Source organism: Carassius gibelio, chromosome A4 (assembly GCF_023724105.1).
Source record: "Carassius gibelio isolate Cgi1373 ecotype wild population from Czech Republic chromosome A4, carGib1.2-hapl.c, whole genome shotgun sequence".
Taxonomy (NCBI): Eukaryota; Metazoa; Chordata; class Actinopteri; order Cypriniformes; family Cyprinidae; genus Carassius; species Carassius gibelio.
This window is the reverse complement of record NC_068374.1, coordinates 34942641-34965029: the sequence shown is the minus strand read 5'-3', so window position 1 is coordinate 34965029 and position 22389 is coordinate 34942641. Positions and strand designations below refer to the sequence as shown.

The 22389-nt window shown below is 33.3% G+C and overlaps 3 protein-coding genes across 4 annotated transcripts in view; 1 reads left to right on the top strand and 2 right to left on the bottom strand.

The window, feature by feature from the left end:
* Positions 1–105: 105 nt before the first annotated feature.
* Positions 106–1365, bottom strand: mrpl42 (mitochondrial ribosomal protein L42). 2 transcript variants are annotated; one of them, XM_052573062.1, is made up of 5 exons: positions 1070–1365; positions 856–916; positions 554–638; positions 312–475; positions 106–228 (listed from the first exon to the last, which is right to left on the bottom strand). In XM_052573062.1, exons 1-5 carry the CDS (start codon positions 1146–1148, stop codon positions 183–185), a joined length of 435 nt encoding a protein of 144 aa, XP_052429022.1. In that variant the 5' UTR covers positions 1149–1365; the 3' UTR covers positions 106–182. The 2 variants fall into 2 exon arrangements, with proteins under 2 accessions (XP_052429022.1, XP_052429015.1); XM_052573055.1 differs by having other exon boundaries at positions 856–919; positions 1070–1361.
* A 5950-nt stretch (positions 1366–7315) lies between these two features.
* Positions 7316–20941, bottom strand: LOC127979207 (anoctamin-6). The gene is made up of 20 exons (XM_052584529.1): positions 20657–20941; positions 19166–19233; positions 18783–18911; positions 17868–17936; positions 17347–17625; positions 17161–17274; positions 16113–16228; positions 15884–16018; positions 15136–15241; positions 14949–15009; positions 14264–14409; positions 14091–14168; positions 12970–13201; positions 11843–12012; positions 11658–11755; positions 10792–10922; positions 9559–9764; positions 9266–9477; positions 8493–8598; positions 7316–8402 (listed from the first exon to the last, which is right to left on the bottom strand). Exons 1-20 carry the CDS (start codon positions 20739–20741, stop codon positions 8196–8198), a joined length of 2748 nt encoding a protein of 915 aa, XP_052440489.1. The 5' UTR covers positions 20742–20941; the 3' UTR covers positions 7316–8195.
* The window catches only part of LOC127979167 (hemicentin-2), a 106744-nt gene continuing 103634 nt past the window's right edge, over positions 19280–22389 (top strand). Inside the window, exon 1 of the mRNA XM_052584388.1 lies at positions 19280–19467. The gene's annotated coding sequence lies outside the window, so the exon portion shown is untranslated. The remainder of the gene's footprint in view (positions 19468–22389) is intronic.

Below are 22389 nucleotides of genomic sequence, written 5' to 3'. Positions count from 1 at the left end.
AAAAATAAAGATTTTCAGTCCAATTCAAATATTTTATGGCTTTAGTTCATTCTAATATGATCGACCATTAATAAATTATAACACACACACAACACATCAAACCAATAGCTGAAGGAAGGGTTTATTTAATGTGCAGCGGTTCATGTACAAAGAATATTAGAGAGGACAGAAAAAAACCCAGACTATCGGTCTTTGGGAGGATTTGGGTTTCTGCGTCTGGAGTGATACCTAAAACAGAAACACAAACCAGTTCATTGACCTGAAACATGGCAGAACATGCTGTTTGTGTAGAGTACACAATGCAAACTCACTGTCCGACGGGGTACCAGCGGTGTTTGGTGGTGTAAAACATCTTACTGAGCTCTTCTATGGTCGGGGCCTGTTTGTTATTTAAAACCTCTTTACCGAGTCTGGCTTTGAGCACCTGCTCGTGCGTCTCTGCATGATCAGTGACGGCGTCCGGCCTGACGATCGGCTAAAACAAACAAAACACACTTATGGGCAAAATCTCCACAAATCGAAAGGATATATATTGAGACACCATCATACACACCTGTGTGAGCTCATAGGGAATGTCGACTGTGGGATGGTAACACACTATTGTGTTTCCATCAGATGTCACAGCGATTTCCACATTACTGGAACAGAAACAACACATTTTAGGTATGCATGCAACATAATAACACTATTTTAGGCATGCATGCAACATAATAACACTTTATTAGGTAAGCATGCAACATATTAACACTTTATTAGGTATGCATGAAGCGGAACATACATTAACTGCTGATGCATCATAATATATTACAACTGAACAATTAAGTGTGCATTAATAAATGCACTGGCATCACTCACCTGTTGTCATTAGTGGATAAACCTCTGACTGTAGATTTGTTGTGAGATGACAGTAAAGTTCCTGCTAAAATAATAATAATTCAAAAACATCCCTCGTTAGTGAGGTCAGAAAGACTTGAGGTTATACAATAAAGGGTTTGCAGCAGTATAATCGCGAATAATCTCAGATTATATATCAACAAAAATGTGAATGTTTTTCATTATGAGAACTCACCTTGGAGGTGTCTAATATTTCTGCTGGTGTTCGCTCGGTTAAACAGGTTAGCCAGTCTGCTGATGTGACCCGACGCCATGCTGTCCACCGGAAAAGAAACGACAGACAGGAACGGAAGTTAGGCTCAATTAAGACACTATTTGCATCATTCGCGGTCTATATCATTCCATTAATCCATATGTTTTTAAATATTTCTTGTGTGTTTAGTTTTGTGGCTGTAATCCGAGCTGTCTTGCAATTCGACACAAAATATGCCCTATTTATTGAATGAAGTTAAACGAGGAATTCTTGAACTTAGAGCGCCCTCTAGTGGAAACTTTACAGACAGTGCGCTACACAAATATCCCTCCGGGTAGGAAACAATATGTGGCCGTTCAGGTTTTTTTTTTTTTTTATTTATTTATTTATTTTTTATTATTATTAACAAATATGTACAGAACAAAACTGTTTGCCAGGGGTACAAACATTAAAATAAATAAGGTTACAAAGAGTATACAGAATACACATTAGTTGCATAGAAATTTTTCTAGAATAGAATTTGTTTTTAAAGCCTTTGATTGTTTAAGATCATTGATGGTGGTGCTGTAATGAGATAGCTCTTGTAGAAATAGGTTAAATAATGGCTTGCTGTCAGTCCATTTTCTTTTATGAATGTGAAATTTTCCTAAAAATAAAACAAGTTGTACAAAAAAAATCAAGTCCTTTTCCAAATTAATGTCCTCAAAGTAAAGAAGAACGTCCTTCTCCTCCAAATATAATGACTGTCCTGTTTTCCTTTCAATAAAATTTTGTACATTCATCCAGAACATTTTAGTAAACACACAATGATAAAACAGATGTTCAATAGTTTCTTCATTTGAGCCACAGAAAGTACACGAATACTCAATATCAATCTTAAATCTTTCTAACGTCTTTTTTGCCGGATATATTCTATGTATAATTCTGAAAGATACTTCTTTTATTTTATTGTTTAGACAGAATTTATTACTCATCAACCACATTTCTTTCCAATTAATATCCTTATAAAGAGATGTCCAAAATTTTTTAGCAGGAGGAACCGTAACATTAACCAAAAGGTTTCTAATGTAATTACTTGAACATTTGTTTCTTGTAACGTCTACACTTCCCAGAAAAATATTGTTAACAGGAGCTGTCACAAAAAGCTCTGTTCTGGATCCAATCAAAAGCTGCAAAACATTCCTTGGAATAGCAGCAAAGACAATGTCATATTCTTTTGGTGTAACTGCAATATCAAATTTAGAAATAAATTCTTCAAACAATAACAATTGACCATCCGAATTCATAAGTTGTGAAACCAAAACAATACCATTATTAATCCAGTTTTTGTTGTACAAAGATCTGTTTTTATACTGAATACTCCTGTTATTCCAAATGTAATAATTTGTAGGTGAGAAATTATGTTTGTACACCAGTTTCCATGACAGCAGAGCTTGCTTGTGGAAATTAGCTAATTTTACAGGCAATTTATCAGGGTTATAGTCACACTTCAACACGAAGTTGAGTCCTCCAATTGAATTAAAAATGAATTTAGGGAAAGCATTCCAAATATTATCTTCTTGAATTAACTTAGTAAGCCATTTAATTTTAAAAGTATTATTTACTGTTTCAAAACAAAGAACCTCCAGACCTCCATTTTGTCTTGTGTTACATAATACCTCTTTTTTAAGATAATGACACTTATTTCTCCAGATGAAATTGAAAAGAGTTTTATCTAGTTTTTTAAAAACTGTAGTAGGCATTCCCAAAGCCAGAGACACATAAACAGCACGTGATATTCCTTCAGCTTTGGACAGTAAAACTCTGCCATTTAAAGAAAGATCCCTCATTAACCACATGTTAAATTTTTTTGTTATTTGCTCAACTATTGGGTCAAAGTTTAAGTTGTTACGGGATTTTTCATTTTTATCAATAACAATGCCCAAATATGTGAAGGTACTCTTTACAGGGATATTATTTATCGACGACATATTGCATTCCCCTAAAGGTAATAACACAGACTTACTTAAGTTCATTTTAAGTCCCGATACTTTTGAAAACGTCTCTATACACTTAACCACTTTTGGAACTTCATACTTATTAGCTAGAAAAATTGCTGTATCATCTGCGAGTTGTGATAATTTAAATTCTCTATCTACTGCCGTGATGCCCTTGAATGAACTTTTTTTAATGTGTAGAGACATTATTTCAGTGACAAGAAGAAATAAAAAGGGACTCAGAGGGCACCCTTGTCTTATACCCCGATGGATGTCAAATCTTGGGGTTGTGCCATGGGCCAGTCCAACAGAGCTATTACAATCTTTATAAAGTGTATTGACTGCTCTCAGAAATCTGTCTCCAAAACCAAAAACCTGTATAGCCTTAAACATAAACTGATGACTAATCGTGTCAAAAGCTTTATAAAAATCGACAAATAAAACAAAACTATCATCTGAAATATAATCATTGTAGTCAATCATGTCCAAAATTAAACGGATGTTATTACAAATATTTCTCCCAGGCATAAAACCAGATTGTTCCTCCCCAATACCGTTCAGGTCCTAATGATTCATATTTTACAAAATTACTTTATTTGATCGATAAAAAACAAAAGACTGGCAAAATAAATATAATTAATCATATTTAAATTGTGTTCACTCTCCGTAGCCTAGTAGAGACAGAGAAACACAGGTAAAACAACTGTAGAATATTTATTTTATTTAAATGTTTTGTGAGAATACTATTTAACAATGATATCCAAATAATACCACCACCATAGGGATTGTTTTTCTCATTAGGATAAAATAAAATTATGAATAAAATAAAATGTATGAATTAGGATAAAATAGTAAAATCATTAAGCCAAATAGTTTTCACTAACATTTTTAAATGGTGGAAAATAGACACAGAAATTCCCGCAGTACCGCAATACGCCACGGGAGGGCAGCGAACCACTGCCAGAGGGATTGCTTTATTTATTAGGATAAAATAAAATAATGGATAAAATAAAATTTATAAATAAGGGGAAAATAATAAAATCATTAAACCAATTAGTTTTCACTATCTGACACTGAAAGATAATATTTGTAAATTGTGGAAAATAAACATAGAAATTCCAGCAATACGCCACTGGAGGGCAACGAACCACTGCCATAGGGATTGCTTTATTAGGAAAAAATAAAATAATGGATAAAATAAAATTTATGAATTAGGATAAAATAATAAAACCATAAAACCAATTAGTTTTCACTATCTGACACTGAAAGGGAATTTTTTTAAATGGTGAAAAATAAATGTACAAATGCCCGCAATACCGCAATTCGCCACTGAAGGGCAGCGAACCACCGCCATAGGGATTGTTTTTCTAATAAGGATAAAATAAAATAATGAGTAAAATAAAATGTATTAATTAGGATAAAATAATAAAATCATTAAGCCAAATAGTTTTCACTAACATTTATAAAAGATAATATTCGTAAATGGTGGAAAATAGACATAGAAATTCCAGCAGTACCGCAATACGCCACTGGAGGGCAGCGAATCACTTCCAGAGGGAAGGCTTTATTTATTAGGATAAAATAAAATAATGGATAAAATAAAATTTATGAATTAGGATAAAATAATAAAATCATTAAGCCAATTAGTTTTCACTATCTGACATTGAAAGATAATATTTTTAAATGGTGAAAAATAAACTTACAAATGTCCACAATACTGCAATTTGCCACTGGATGGTAGCGAACCACCGCCATAGGGATTGTTTTTCTCATTAGGTTAAAATAAAATAATGAGTAAAATAAAATGTATGAATTAGGATAAAATAACAAAATCATTAAGCCAAATAGTTTTCACTAACATTTATAAAAGATAATATTTGTAAATGGTGGAGAATAGACATAGAAATTCCAGTAGTACCGCAATTCGCCACTGGAGGGCAGCGAACCACTGCCATAGGGATTGCTTTATTAGGAAAAAATAAAATAATGGATAAAATAAAATTTATGAATTAGGATAAAATAATAAAACCATAAAGCCAATTAGTTTTCACTATCTGACACTGAAAGGGAATATTTTTAAATGGTGAAAAATAAATGTACAAATGCCCGCAATACCGCAATTCGCCACTGGAGGGAAGCGAACCACCGCCATAGGGATTGTTTTTCTAATAAGGATAAAATAAAATAATGAGTAAAATAAAATGTATGAATTAGGATAAAATAATAAAATCATTAAGCCAAATAGTTTTCACTAACATTTATGAAAGATAATATTTGTAAATGGTGGAAAATAGACATAGAAATTCCAGCAGTACCGCAATACGCCACTGGAGGGCAGCGAATCACTGCCAGAGGGAAGGCTTTATTTATTACGATAAAATAAAATAATGGATAAAATAAAATTTATGAATTAGGATAAAATAATAAAATCATTAAGCCAATTAGTTTTCACTATCTGACACTGAAAGATAATATTTTTAAATTGTGGAAAATAGACACAGAAATTCCAGCAGTACCGCAATACGCTATTGGAGGGCAACGAACCACTGCCATAGGGATTGCTTTATTAGGAAAAAAAAAAAATGGATAAAATAAAATGTATGAATTAGGATAAAATAATAAAACCATAAAGCCAATTAGTTTTCACTATCTGACACTGAAAAGGAATATTTTTAAATGGTGAAAAATAAATGTACAAATGCCCGCAATACCGCAATACGCCACTGGAGGGCAACGAACCACTGCCATAGGGATTGCTTTATTAGGAAAAATTAATGGATAAAATAAAATTTATGAATTAGGATAAAATAATAAAACCATAAAGCCAATTAGTTTTCACTATCTGACACTGAAAGGGAATTTTTTTAAATGGTGAAAAATAAATGTACAAATGCCCGCAATACCGCAATTCGCCACTGGAGGGAAGCGAACCACCGCCATAGGGATTGTTTTTCTAATAAGGATAAAATAAAATAATGATTAAAATAAAATGTATGAATTAGGATAAAATAATAAAATCATTAAGCCAAATTGTTTTCAATAACATTTATGAAAGATAATATTTGTAAATGGTGGAAAATAGACATAGAAATTCCAGTAGTACCGCAATACGCCACTGGAGGGCAACGAACTACCACCATAGGGATTGTTTTTTCTCATTAGGATAAAATAAAATAATGAGTAAAATAAAATGTATGTATTAGGATAAAATAATAAAATCACTGCCATAGGGATTGCTTTATTAGGAAAAAATAAAATAATGGATAAAATAAAATTTATGAATTAGGATAAAATTATAAAACCATAAAGCCAATAAGTTTTCACTATCTGACACTGAAAGGGAATATTTGAATAGTTCAGATTCAAAAGCCTCTAAGTGCCATTTGAAATTTTCATCTAAAATTAAGATTTTTATCAAGCTCCTATGCTTAGGTTCAGTCATTTTAATTTAATTGCAATGTGCAGGTCCTTTTCCAGGCCATTAAAGTGAAATAACTGAACATAAATATAGGAGCCTGATAAAAATCCTACTTTTAGATGAAAATTTCAGATGGCACTTAGAGGCTTTTGCATCTGAACTCTTCATTTTTAAATAGTGAAAAATAAATGAACAAATGCCCGCAATGCCGCAATTCGCCACTGGAGGGCAGCGAACCACCGCCAGAGGGATTGTTTTTCTAATAAGGATAAAATAAACTTTGGTGAGATTTGCCAGTTCATTGTAAACTTCATACATAATGACTTTGATCTTTACTTAAATTATGTTTTTATTTGGATGTTTAACTTCTGAGAATCAATATGAAATTTTTTTTCTTTCTTAGCAAGCTATTTATCATTAAATTATTATTATATAAGATTATGAAAGTCCCCCCCCCTTTGTTCTCACTTTCACTTTTTTTCTTTTCATTGGCATATGTTTTTTCACTTTTGTATTTCCTAAGAAAATGTTTAATAAAAATAATAGTAATAATAAAAAAATTGCTATTTTCTTTCTTTTTTTTCTTTTAGTTTAACCTTATGAACTAAAATAAATAAAAAGGGGGAAAAAAAATGAATAAAATAATAAAATAAAAATGTCAAAATTCGTATTTAAATTATAACTGTAACAAAAAATGCAAAAATAAAATGTATCACACACACGTAATATCTTACTGTATAATAACACGGTTTACTGTGTATTTTGTGTTTACTGTGTTAACGTGTAAAGTTGAAAATATTAAAGCATGAAATTATGTAAACAGTCAACATTGTACATCATCAATCATTTATTTTTTATTTATATAAAAGTGGTCAATGTATGCAAACGTTTATATATTCATGTAAACATCATATTTTACAAATTGGTAACAAACTAAATATGGTAATATTCACAAACATACAGAGCACGATTGAAATGTTAGCTGGGCTAAAATAATATTAAAATGCTTAATTCATAGCATATTATGCTCACAAAATCATGTGTGAAAGTACAATGGTAAAATAATGCTATCAAACTTAATACCACATTACAATACACCTTAATTATAAACACCATATTCATAAGGCACTCCAGATACCATGGTAAATGTCCAAAAAACATGATATTACATTTTTTTTTGTTAGTATAGGTGTATTGTAAAAGGCATTAAATTCTCCGTTTATTTTACTTTATGAAATCTCCATATTGAACTTGATGTGTCAGCATAATACTTCAAATAAAAATATATATATTTTCTTTGTTTTATTAGTTCAATATAAAGTGGTTAAAGATCACATATCTGGTTTTTATAATATATAACGTGCCAATATTATATGTAACAATACACTTAAGTGGCTATTCGCAACAAACTGAAAATTAAAATGATGTTTCTCATCCATAATGAGCAATTTCTGAAAATATTAAACTTAGTGGTTGAAGATCCTTCACCTGTTTTATCTGTCATAATTAAAGCACTTCATTTAGATACAGATACCAGTACAGTGATCACTTTATATATTATGTCAGCTAAATTTAAAATGACTATGCAAACATTCCTGGTTGTGTTTGTTTGAGGTTTAAGCCTGAATTGGAGTCTGGGATGGGGTGTGGTTCATGGATTAAGGTGAAAGACGGTAACAGTTTCAGGTTTGACATGAGCTGGCCTTTTAAGGCTTCACAGTTTCAGTTCTAACTCTGGGTCCTCAATCTCGTTCTGTAGATTGTCAGCCACGGGCTTCATGAGCTCCTTGAATTGTTTGATGTTGGTTTCGTGCAGGATGACCTGCGTCAGGTAACGCTCGCGTTTGATCTGCTCCTTCAGAGCTTCAGGCACGTCTGGGATCACGTAGGCCAGTATGAACTTGGTGAAATAAACAATGTGCTGCGAGGAGAAGAAAACAGCATATTTACAACAACAGAACAAACATGTTTTATAAAGTTATCATTAGTTGTCTCATATCTAGTCACTTGCCTCAACCACAATCATAAAAGCCAGTTTGGCAGCAATAACATGCCAATAATAAATGCTGAAGTCATATTGTTTAGGATGACCCGGAGGATACCTGAAATCACGATACCTGAGAACATAAGAAGAGTCATTAATAGACAATTTATAGTTTAAAAATAAAATAAAAACTCAACTTAAGTAACTTGATGTGCTAAAATAACTAAAACTAAAATAAACGTTAATAAAAAATATATAGACATATTTAAACAAATAATAAATGACAAAAGTATAAAAATAAAAAGTAATTCAAAATATGAATAAAAACTATAATTACACAAACACAGGGTCTCATTCACTAAAAACTGCATGGATTTTTGTTATTATTTTGTTTCTTTGAAGCACAAGCAGATACTTTTCCACAGAACTGAAAAGTTCTTTGTTGTTTTTTTTTCTTTTCTTCTGAAATCAGGTTGTAAAACTCGTTTTGGTTATAAATAACCTTTCATTAAACTCCGCCTTAAAGACCACAGAACAATCCCTTTTTACCATCTCTTGCCACCTGCCATTATTATCAGACAAGCTTTTGATGTTTACTATGCAAACCTTTGGAAGACTTGTGTGTTTGGGTAGCTTTCTATCAATAACATGTTACAGGTCACCTTATAACTTACCAGTACTTTCTTTTTACTTTTCAAAATACATATGCATGCTGTGTATTAAACCGACAATCCCAAATAAACATGCAGAAGAATGCTTGTAAAAGTGCAGTTTTAACTGGTGATGTTTGACGAGCTCACCGGCATGTGGTGATGTTGTTAAACCAGTACGGTGTGATGTCCTCATTCGGCTTCTTCGTCGAACTGAAGTCTGAAATGTTGAAGATAGACAGGGAGTTGTTGATGTAGCCCACCATAGTGTGTTCAGATCCATCTGAATAAGGGCTGGCAGAAAACGCCCAGTAATAAACCAGGCGAGGGATCATGTCAGAAGTGAAGGCAATGATGGCAGCCTGGAGAGGAAAACACCCACAGAGAGTGAACATGACCTCAATCGCACAAGATACAAAAACAACGACTTCCTCTCAACCCACATTTGTGACCACGGCTAGAATCGACACCCCCTGCAGGATGGGCTGCCAGGCGCCGATGTCCTGGGCCTTTTCTGGAACGACCCGGCGAGACTGAGTCGTGAACTTCCAGGCGTCCACACGGATTTCACACAGATTGTTGAACAGCGCCAGGAGAGGAGCCAACGGGAAGGACGCCACAAACAGAGTCACGAATCCAAACTGGATCACTGCAAACACATCAAAAGAAGAAAATGAAAATCTCAGGCCATCCAAGACTTTTTTCTTTATTATATTTATCTGAAACCGTGACCCATACAATGCAAGTCAATGGCAACCGTCACTTTCAGATTGATAAAAGCACATACAGACAACACAAAATCAATTCCCTTGGCTCCTGATGATACACAGAGGTCTTATAAAGTGAAACGATCAATCTGTGCAAGAAATTGAACATTATTTACAACATTATTAACTATAATCCAGAGCCTTAGACAAACGGTCCGGAGTGATGCCCGGTTTGCAAACAAATGATTCTTCTGAACCGGATCTTCTTAGTGAACTAAATAAACCAGGTCATCAAATCGGACTGAACTGTATGAAACTGTTCACAACCCAGTTAGCACAGATCTACAAGTTACTCAATCAAAACTCATTTTCAGACGCCTGACAGTAACTGCAACGCCAAATGAGCCAAAATAGTGGCGTATCTGATCCTGAGATGAAAGAATCATTCAGTGCTTCGGTTCCTCTAATAGTCACTGAACTAGGAAAACAGCTCGACTCTGACTTCAGACATGTAAAACATCCATGTTTCACATCATAATTGCGTGTTCAATAATATAATTGCATATATGTTATGTCATTGCTTGATTACGTACACAAACTGGTGAATCGGTTATTTGAACCAATTCATTGAAACGAACTGTCTGAAAGAACCAGTTCACTAAAAAAAAGAATCAGATTCCCAGTTTGTCTGATTCTTTAGATTAGGGGTGATAATGTTGTAAAGAATGATTGTTTCACTTCATACGACCTCAATATATCAAGACATGGGTATTAATTTTGTGTTACTTCTGTTGTTTTTTTTTCAAGTGCTGGTAGCCATTGACTTTTCACTGTATGAATCACCAAAGATAACCGTTATCTCTAAAGTAAATTAATAGTAAATTTTCATTTTTAGGTGACCTATCCCTTTAAGACAACTGTGTTCATATACAACAATGTTTCATAGTTCAGATGTGCATAAAGTCTCACCCATCTCCAGATATTCATAAAACAGGCCGAGCTTTCCTATTGGCTGGAGCTGATAGTCCTGTTCCCAGCGAGGAAACCCTTTTTCTGAACCCACCTGGGTGCAGTGACGAAATATCAGATTCTTCATCCACCTACAAACACCATTCGTTATTAATCAGAGTGGTTTTCAAACTCAAACTAATATTTTATAATAGTTTTCATTTTTACACTTTCTGTTTTTATTTTAGTGTTAGATGAAGTTTTAGTTATTTTGTGTTTTTTCCCATTTTTTCACTTAACATTCATTTTATTTCAAGTAACAAAACAGTTTTAGTAAACTTTAATAACTTTGATCAGTGCTGATGCCAAACTACTAAAAATGACAAAAACCTACAACAAAAGTACAAAACTTTAAACCAAAAACAGAACATATAAAAATGGACACAAATTCAAAATGTTACTAAAAACTATAGTTTACTAAAATAATGGTTATATTATTAAATCATAAAACAACTTAAATGTTTTTGTTGAGTGAAATAAAGCTTCGATAAAAGCAGAAACCGAAATGAGTTTAAAACACTAAAAATACTAACTTTATCTGTCATATTTAACAAAAAAATAATGTAAGATAAAAAGTAAAAATTAAACAGAAAATATAAAAATAAAAACTAATTCAAAATATTAATAAAAAAATATAATTACACTAAAATAACTCTAGGTCTCATTCACTAATTATTTTGTGGACTATTTCATATTTATAGATGGGTTGAACTTCTCATTTCTGCTTAGTTAGAAATACTATCTTTGTAAATTAGCGTGAACGTTATTGCCGAATAATGATTTTCTGTGATCATTGAAACAGTTTGAGGCTGGTGTGTGAAACTCACGGCATAAGGACTTCCTGTATGTTGTTCCAGATGGCCTTTCCTGTCATGATGATTGACAGCTGTGTGGTCAGTTCAGTCAGGCAGCCGCCGGGATCACACTGAACACAATATTGACCATTTCATTCAAGAAATACAGCTGCATATCAATTAATGCATTAATGTTTGATCTCACAGAAATGTCTCACCTCCTCATTACGGAAAGCACCAAACCAGTAGACGGGCTGTCCCGGATATCCCACCACCTTCCCTTTGAAGAAAGCGATGTAGAAGCAGGACGAGTAGTAGTTCACAAACTGAAAGAGGAACATCTTCAGCGTCAGGCTGTTCTCGTACTCTGTTTTAGTCCGTGGCAGCTCTGCAGCACACAGAATAAGTGTTTACAGTGAGTCTGGGTTTCTCAAACTAAGCTTTGCAAGGTAATAATTAAATCACAAAAATTACAAATTTCAATAAATGAATAAATAATTTTTAAAATTACGAAATATTTTATTTGATACCTGCATTCCCATGAGACTGACATTAGAGAATTCTGAACATGCATATCAGTGTAATTATCGTTAACAAAAACTGTTAAAAAAGTTTTTTTTAATTGAAATAAAGCTGAAATATAAAACACAAATTATGAACAAAATTAAAAAAAAAAAGTGAAATGGTGCAACTAAATGAAGTTCAAGCACTAAAATTACTAACTGTAAATAAACAAACATCTTCACAAAATTACTTTAAATTAAACCAAAAAGATTCAAATAAAATCTAATTCAATAATAATAAAAATTATAATATCATATAGATTATAAAAAATGAAAATTGCAAAAAAAAAAAAAAAAAAAAAAAATAGGACATGCAATTATTGTAAAAAAACAAAACAAAACACCAAAAAAAAAATAAAAAAAAAAATAAAGCCAACCTCCATACGTCAACCGCCCGGAACTGCTTCCGTTTACAACAGTGAGTGCAAAGTAGATTAAAGTGGATTTAAATATGTTTATTTTTCTTACAAAATTACGTCAAATCGCTACAGGAAGCCTTTGTTCATCGCCCGGAGCCGTGTCTGACACTTTTTTTATTCTTATGGATGGGCGCTCGATGAGTGGCATTAAACAGCTTGAAAGATCAAAGACAATTTTTTTATTATAACTCGGAACTAGTTTTGTCTGAAAAAAGAAAGTCATATAGACTTAGGATGACTTGAGGGTGAGTAATTTTTGGGATAATTTTAATTTTTGGGTGTACTAACCCTTTAATAAAAATGAGGAACTCAATTTTTATGTAAAACCAATGTAAATCAGCACGAGAGAAAGGGGTCCCTTACCGAAGTCTGTGATCCAGATGGCCACTCTCTCGTAGACGCAGTTGAGAATCATGATGAAGATGAAGCTGATGATGGAGGCCGTGATGGACGTGGCCATCTGAGGGGTGATGTACTCTTTGAACGGCTCCAGCTCCTTTCTGTTCAGTTCAGTGCGCAGCTTCGAAGAGAAAGTGATAAACATCGCCAGACGATACACGATCACGCCGACCACCGACGCTATGATCAACAGAACCTACAACAAAACATGACAACATCAATTTACATTTGCAAGCTGTTTTACATGAATGATGTGAACACAAGTCATCTCAGAACATGCATTTAGCGCTCTATAAAATCTGTTTTATATTTCCCCCAAGTTCTGTTTTTTTTTTTTTTCTGGAGTCCATTTTAATGGTCAAATTAAATTAGAGTAAGTAAAAAGTGAAATGAATTAAAATCAAGAAACCAATTTATTAAAAGTCTAACAATACAATTTTTTAGGGCACATTCATTTGTTTTTCTCTAATTCTGTATTAATCTTATTAAGTTTAGTTTTATTTATTTTCACCAAATTCTGTGTTTTATTTTTATCTGGGTTCCATTTAAATGGTTTAATTACATTTTTGTAATCAAAAAGCCTAATCAATTAAAATAAAGAAAATTAAGCAATTTAACATCAATTTATTAAAGATTTATATTAAAAAAATACATTTTGAGGGCACTATAAAATTGTAATTATTATTTTATGTTTTTTTTTTTTTTTTTTTTTTAGCAAATTCTGTGTTTACCATTTAAATTTTTTCTGGATTTCATTTTAATAGTTTAATTTAACTCTAATCCAAAAGCATATGTAATCAGTTTACATCATGAAACGTTACATCATGAAAAATAAAATTCAATAGAAATTAATTGAAAGTTTAACCAAAGATAATTTTTAGGGTCCTATGAAATTTTAATAAAAAATTAAATTAAATTAAATTAAATTTTTGGCAATTTCATTCTAAAATGAAAACGTGGATGATAAATTGTGTGATTGTCTATGGAAATCAAGCTGCCCTGTATTGTATTATTGTTTTATGTTGACTTTTAGATGCCTTTTTAAATATTTAATTACATGTTTGAAAGAGTAAGCACAATATTACCCAGAATAACACAGTGCCGATGCCACACGACACTCTCATGCACTTGCCACAGGCCGTGTACGGCACCTTCTCTGTTTCCTGTATAAAACAAACACAGCTCTTTGTTAATGTCACAAACCTTAAAAACAATGAGTTCATCTGAACAGAGCCACTGCATGTAGCTTATCTCATACCTTTGTAACAGGGTTCTCTCTCTCATAGACGCATTTGGCCTCGTATTCAGGTCGAGGCTGTTCCTCCTGCTGAAGAAACTCCACCGTGTCCCAGTCGTGCTCCAGTTCGGCCTGATAGCGCTTCCAGAACTCCAGAAACAGAGTCACTGTGAAAGACAAAACATGATTCATACAAAAAGCAAGATTTATGCCATGCATATAAATAATGCATAATAAAATTACAGTAATTACAGGATGGTCCCATTAATGCATTAACAATAAGAAATTAATTTGTTACAATATTTATCTTTTTTTTGTTAAATGTATTTTAAAAAACACAATAGTTCATTGTTAGTTCAGCTCAGGTCCGTTAAATAATAAAATATACAACTTTTGATTTTAAAAAGTTTTATTTTATTAACCCTGTTAGTTTGCCTTAACTAAGTTAACCAATGTTGATAAACTGAAAAATGCTAACAATGAAAGATGTTTCATACCACAACAGCTTTGATGAAACTCAAAACATGTTTATGACATGCAACTAAATGTTGCATTAACAAACATGTATAGTCATGCTGCATGCTTGTTCTTGGCCAGCATATGCTGCAATGTGGAGCTGAAATTTTGTCAGCATAAAAAAAAATTAAGCAACACACCACTGGTATGAGTGCATGGGATCATGTGACCAGCGTATGACATCACTCACCCCAAACAGACATGAAGATGGCAAACACTAACGTCCCATAGTTATCAAATATACACAGTCTCTGTGGAGGAAAACCAACAGTCTCAGCTGCGGAGCATTTCGCAAACAAAACAAACCTCAGTTAAATCATAGATCGGACACCAAATCCCACAATCCTCCAGAGACGACAATCCACAATCCTACTCACTTTAGATGACTCACAAGTGGTGTTCAGCCTCCAGTACGGACAGATTTGATCACACTGTGGACACATGATGATTTCTCCACCAATCTCAGGGTCACACACCTCTTTGCTGCTCAAACAAACAGTCAGAATCAGTCACACATTCATAAGCACTGTACAAGAAGGGCTGGAGCGTTTGGGATAAAATTCAGGTTTGATGTGTAAGTTTATAGGGTTGCACAATCTGCAATAAATATGTTTTTATGATCCAATTTATACTGTGAGCTAATATTTAAATATTGTGTATGAAATATTATTTATAAAAATGTTAGTTACTATTACACAATTTTTTTTTTACTACTCAAAATAGTACTACTGTATGTGTGTGTGTGTGTATATAATTTATTTATTTTAATATTTTCTATATTGTTTTTTATGGATTTTTTGTTGTTATACATATTATTATGTTTATTTAACTTAATTTATTAATTAAAACATTTTAATAGAAATAATTACTTTTATGTTTACAGAATAAAACTGACTAAATAAAAACAAAACACTATTGTAATATTTAAATTAATAAGGTACAGACAGTCCTAATCACACTGTGGTAGTACAGTACTGTTAGCTGTATCATTTATTTATTTTAATCCAATGTAATTTCCATAAATAAATAATACTATTAATAATATTTTTTTTGTTTTACTAAATATAAATGACTCAATAAAAAATATTACTAATGCAATATTAGCAAAAAAAAGGTCTGCTGTACCTCCATGTGCTGCTCTCTCTGGTTGTGTATCCGTATATGAAACAACCGAGTCCGACTGTAGCAGCGAGAGTCAACATGACTGTGTAGAAACCCAACCAGGCAAAATATATGCCGATCTTCTCACCGAAATACTTCCTGAAAGCAGAGGCGCATATTAACAAGCTCATCTATCAGGAGGGGATCAGAAGAAAAACCATGAATACATCAACAGACTGCCACATGAACACACCTGATCAGGTCCAGCGGCTGCATCTTGTAGAAGCTCTTGGGATGAGCCCACTCATTATACAGCAGATATCTCTCATTAGGACAATCGGGCTCTTTAGATTTCACATTAAACCTGCACTGTTATAGAAATCACAAAAACACAAGCAGAAAGCACATTAATACTCATGCATCCCTTAATCTACATAAACTACATCCGTTTAAATAACAGTTTACATGCAGGACAGGGGCCGGCCACAGGAAAATCTTAGGAAAGAAGCCAAGAAATTTCTTTAAATAGATTCCAAGAATGATTCTTAGAGTAATTTTGAAAAAAAAAAAAACTCTCTTTGTTTTTCCTAAGAATGAAGTGCCAGGATGTGATGTCATCTCATTGTATGGTGACTTGCTGATCAACTGAATGATGAACATTTCAAAGGCCGTTTTTTTTTTTTTTTTTTGCGCTGCCTGCATGCAGATTATCGTAATAATCGTTATGAGTGTGCAAAATCTCACAGAGGGCTTTATTCATACAACATACACTTGATATATAACATTTCATTCCTTTATATGGGGTGATAAAATCCTAAATCCCATCTGTAAAAACTTTCAATATGTCAACAAAATGAAACAAGAATATTGATCCTGGTTTTATCCAGGGTTCAGATTCCCGTTCTGGAAGTGCATGCAAATTAATGAATTTTTAATTACATAATGCCTCATTTGCACATGTAAACAGCACATGTTAACATTTAAAAAAAGCTGCAATACAAAACAACGGTCATAATAAACTGTGGTCAGTGGTTATTAGGGTTATTATATTTGACCAAAAATAAAACCATTAAAAAATATAATAATTATTAAATAAAAATATAATAAGAATCGACAACAATAATTATAATAATTCAACTAAAATTTGGCACTCTGGCACTCATATTCATTTAATTGAACGTCAGAATAACTAAAACTGAAATACAAATGTATAAAAATGATATAAAAATGACAAAAACACAATTATCACAACTAACTAAAATGAAAATAACAAGCACACAGGACACACAGGAGGTACTTACATCATGTAATGGATACGCAGCCTTATACACACCTCCATCCAGCAGCTTATTCAAGCCAAACTTCTTCACACTTCCTTTGACGTCATACGGCGCTCGGCTCAGGATGTAGTACGCCTGTAACCCACAGCATATCAGTAAAACACAGGTGAAGGTTAAGCGTGAGTGTCTCGGAGACATTCAACGCACCATTCTGCTCCTCAAGGCCGGCGTGAAGAACTGCTCTTTGTCCTTCATATAAAAACACTTCAGCTGATCCTTTCGGAAAGGAGCTGTGAAGAAGTCGGGCTCCTTGGGGATGACGTCCTCGCTGGGGTAGAAATGGCGTGTGAAGCAGTTGTACACAGATGATTGCGGGGCGAGATCATTGGGCTGGATGGGCAGTTTGATGTGCATGACTTCAGCATAAGTGCACAAAACCTCAAAAGGCATGTGTACTTTCACATAGATGAGCTTCTCATCCACTACCTACAAAACACATGGAGGAAATCTCCCATTAGCGCCACAGGAAGGCATACGTGCATCTGAAACAATAACAGTCCTGCAGATTATTTCTACAGGTTCAGACGGGACTAGCAGAACCCTTCTTGAGAAGTCCATATATATGGGTAAAACTGATATAAACCAAGCACATGGAGCTCAGAAACAGAAAGAAATCTCTACATTGTCTATATCTATCTCTGTAGACGCTGTGTGGTTAAATGACTTACGGATTTTGTCGCTTCCAATTCCACATGCATATTCATCAGGCTGCCTTCGAAAAACTCTCTGCGTCTTTGCTAGAGAATAATTGAGAAAGAAGAGGAAATGTAGGTAAAACTCACTGATTTTGATTATTGTTGTAATAATAATGTTGTAAATAATGCACAGATTGATCGTTTCCCCTCATTAGACCTCAATATGTCGTCAGGAGTCACAGGGATTCATTTTGTGTTGCCTGTATGTGCTTTTTTGACTCTTAAAGTGCCGGTAGCCATTGATTTACATTTTATAAATCATCAAGCACCGCAGTTTCAGCTAAAAATCATATTTAATGTTCTACTGAAGAAAAAAAGTAATTTACATCTTGTATGTCCTGAGGGTGAGCACATAAACAGCAAATTTTAATTTTGGGTGTACTGTCCCTTTAAGAAAAGAGTTATGTTTGGTTTAGTGATTACGGTTTGAAGTATAATGCATGTGAATATAACACAAAAATTTGAACATCTCACAAATAAATATTTTATCTTTTTTAATTCAAAAGAAGAAAATACGGGTAACGTATCACTCAGAAATGTTCTTCGACAAGTTGATTTTTACCCAGTTAAGTCTGCTTAGTATTTATTTTCTAAATGCATATTACAGATATTATGAACATGTTTTTCTTGAATTTGTGACTAAATAATTCCACATTCCGAATGACTTTAGCCATTAACTTCCTTAGAGTAGAAAAAAAATACTATGGAGGTCAATGGCTACCAACTATTTGATTACCAACATTCTTCAAAATAACTTATTTGGTAAAATATCATCTTTTGTGTATCAATCCCTTTAATGTTATTTCTCAGATTACTAGTAAAGGTCTAGCAGTTTCTGTTTGTTAAGAGGTGAATTAAACAAATGTGTGAAAGGGTTGTTTGACTTACTTTTCTCCTTATAACTGAGCCTTTTTTATCAGATAAACTTTTAGACTCGTCCTCATAGACCAAAACAAAGTCAATCCTTCTCTTTCCATCGTTGAAAAATAGTGAATCCGGGTTACCGTTGAATTCAGCCTGTTAACAGTAAACTGGCGTTACAGAAAGCTCAAAATCTTCTCCATTAAGTGACAAAAAATAACTAAAATGTCATAAAACCTTATAAAATAATTGAGTTACTGAATTAATTCAGCTATATATTCCACTAATAAATACTGAGATTTGTAATGAACTTACTGCAGCAATAACTGGGTGTGTGTGTGTGTGTGTATGTTAACTGGGTGTGTTAATATTTTCATGTTTTTATCAAGGCTGATTGAAAAGAAACAAACCCGTTCCACTTTTGGCACAGCTTGACCTTTAGGCATAGATTTGTATGTTGGCAACTCTTCAGAATAAACTAGGAAAAAGCATATACACAATATTACAATAGAGAATAGATTTAACAGAACCTCTGCTGTGAATGGGTGCCGTCGGAATAAAATTCCAGACACAGCATTTACTTCTCAAGATGTTAACTGATGAATGTTCTGATGAATCTGTACATTTCGGAACAAGAGATGCTACATTTCATGCTACAAATGTGTTCGCATGAACTAACAAACTCATCTATATCTCAGATGACCTACTGAGGGTGAGTACATTCCTTTCAATTCACAGCTAATGACATAAAGCATCAAACCTTATTACACTCAAACTAATCAAACTTATTCACACACCACATATGAACGCCTTGGAATGCTTTGGTTTAATGTTTACTCACAACAAAGGGAAAACAAACCAGCCAGAGAGCAAAGCATGATGGGAAAGAAATAACTTGAATCAGATGTTTGCTTGGCTGAGGGGAAAATGTCCATAGCAACGGCCTGAAAACAGCCTGGACAAGGAAAATCCATCAGTCCAGGAACATCTGACTAACTTCATGAGGAACGCCTCCACAACACACTCCCATTCCAGCACGTGACATAAAACAGTCCCCATAAAACACACACTCAAGTAAATCATCAGCGTGTTTCAGGCTCTTCTGTTTCAGTCTTGTGTACAGTTTTTATCTATAGGATATACTATATATTAACACATTTTTTGTTACTAAAACACATATGAAGTCGTAAAATTGAATCACTTTTAATATTGTTTGGATCATGTTTATACAGTTCTTATATAAAAAAGAAAAAGAATCAAAAGCGACATCATTATTTAGCTAATAGGGTATGTTCTCAGAATGTTTCTGCGAAAGTTAAGACCAAACGTTCTTCCAAGAAAAAATAATAAAACATTTGGTGTTTAAAAACGTTCTCAAGACATTAGAGCAAAAACATCTTTGATTCCATGACCTCCATGTAACATTTTGTTTAAAAGTTGCTTGTTTCAGAACATTTTTAGAACGTTCAATAATCAAATGTAACATTCCAATGACACGATGGAATGTTCCTTCAACTTTCACATAACCAAGAAAGAACGTTCCGAGAGCTTTCAAAAATAACGTTTTCAGCAGCGTTATTAGAGCAGATATTTGTTAGGCTAATATGAGTTATGAGAGGCTGAATTATGTAACTTGTCTTTCTGGTTAGGCCGTGTTGTATTGTTTTGAGTCTCACATATGCAAATATATTCAAGTCATTTGAGTCTGTATTCTCTGGTTCTATGAACGCGTTTGTGCTCGTTATAATCTCTAAAATGTGACTTCTGATAAACTTAACTGACCAGCTGCGCCGAAAAAGAAACTATGATATGGCTCTAGGGTTTGTCCTCTTTTTATCTGAATCATGTATGAGGACAAGCAACAAAGACAGCACAAAACTATTAAAGATGCTGAAACTCACCCACATCTGTCATAACAGTCATCTCCACGTCTTCCTCTGTTTCTGAGTCCAGCTCAAGAATGTCATTGTCTTCTGCTTCACTCATCTCCGCGGCTGTAAACTCTTCCCAAACTCTTCAGAAATCAATGCAGCATGTGGCAGATATTAACGAGAGTCTATGCAGCAGAGATGCGCGGCAGAAACACAAGATTACACCTTAAAGAAATCACAGAGTGGAAAAGAGAGAAGTGCGTGAAGTTTCTCCTGGCGGTCTGAAGTTGCTGAGCTGCTGAGAGTAGGTGGGGTCGGAAGAGACTTTTCGAGGTGTTAGGCTACTAGACAGTCCTTGCATAAACCCTTTGTGGTTGCACTTGATGTTTTCTAGTTTCCGCTTTTGCAATAATATATGACTTTTGTGTTTGACTTCTTGTTTGTCCATAGTTTTTGTATATATATAATGGTATTTTTTTTTACACTTTGTATTTGGTACAAAAAGTTAGAATATATATAAACATTTTTCTGTTTCTAGGTAATTGATCTATCTGTTTAAACTATTAATTCGGTCTACTATTTGAGTAAATTATTAACTTGTAAAGAAAACGCATTTGTGCAATTGGAACCATTTACGTTTCCTCGATTTCACACGGAGGGATTTGAGAGACGACGTGTGTAAAGACACGATTTTTTTTGAGACTACAAACGTTTTATAAAAGAAACCCCTTTAATGTTGGATCCAATCAACCATCCAAATCAAAATGGCATTTGGATCATATAAATATGTTATTTTTAATAAAGTAAAAGTAAAATTATTCACGGATATTATTCTGTTAATGTAGCTGTTTGTAACGTCATTTAATTTTTTGATTGACTTTAAAACAGACATTACAAAAATTTAATGTTTAGGTTAATTGAGAAACTGGTGATATTTTACTTTGTTTTCAAAACCCATGTTTTTCCGAAAAGCTAAATTACATTATTAATTTGTTAATTATTTTAAAACCCTTATATTATATTTTGAAGCCCTTTCTAATATGAGATTATAAAAACAAACGTATATAACTGCCCTATTATTATATTGCACTTTGGGGGTTTTGTAGTTCCATCACATACGTTGATACGTTGTTGTTGTTGCAAAAATCACAATTAAAGCAGAAAGGGATTCATATGACTACCCCAAAACCACCCTTACAGAAACCCATTTCAGTTCATATCGGGTGTTGTTCATAGAAGATCTATTGTGGACAAACCATCAAGAGAAGGGAGACTTGATACTCCAAATTTATATATTTTATATGCGAAATAAATTATAATTATCTTTAGTTTTGTAGTAAGGAATATGTATGATTGAATATATTTGATTTATCTCATGTGAATATTCCCATTACAATAATAAAAATATAGCCTTTATAGTCTCATTAAGTCTCATCAAATCACTTTTATACTCTATACAAGCACAAAAATAACAGTTTGGTGTCCTCTGGTGGTGAGTGTTACTTATCGTGATGGTAGAAACGGAAGTGCAGTTTTCTGTCTTATCCACTAGACGACAGAAGCGACTTCACTTTCAGACTGAAACCTTCAGATTATTGACATGACAAAGGGGTGCTAGTAAAGGGTTATAAAGATGGGCATTTACAGCTCATAGACTTTGACTGTATGAATGGAATGTTTAAGATTAATTCGTTCAAATATTTTCTAATAAATATTAATAGTTTTTGGTTTTACGCCCACAGAAATATTAATCATGTTGGTGG

Excerpts from the sequence above, each read along its gene's own strand:
- LOC127979207 (XM_052584529.1), bottom strand. The coding sequence starts at position 20,741 with ATGAGTGAAGCAGAAGACAATGACATTCTTGAGCTGGACTCAGAAACA. Across the intron at positions 15,242-15,883 it reads AGAGAGAGCAGCACATGGAG|CAAAGAGGTGTGTGACCCTG; the intron begins GTACAGCAGACC and ends TTGTTTGAGCAG. Across the intron at positions 9,765-10,791 it reads TTATGAATATCTGGAGATGG|TGATCCAGTTTGGATTCGTG; the intron begins GTGAGACTTTAT and ends ATGTGTTTGCAG.
- mrpl42 (XM_052573055.1), bottom strand. The coding sequence starts at position 1,148 with ATGGCGTCGGGTCACATCAGCAGACTGGCTAACCTGTTTAACCGAGCG. Across the intron at positions 476-553 it reads TTCCCTATGAGCTCACACAG|CCGATCGTCAGGCCGGACGC; the intron begins GTGTGTATGATG and ends TGTTTGTTTTAG. Across the intron at positions 229-311 it reads CGCTGGTACCCCGTCGGACA|GTATCACTCCAGACGCAGAA; the intron begins GTGAGTTTGCAT and ends TTTCTGTTTTAG.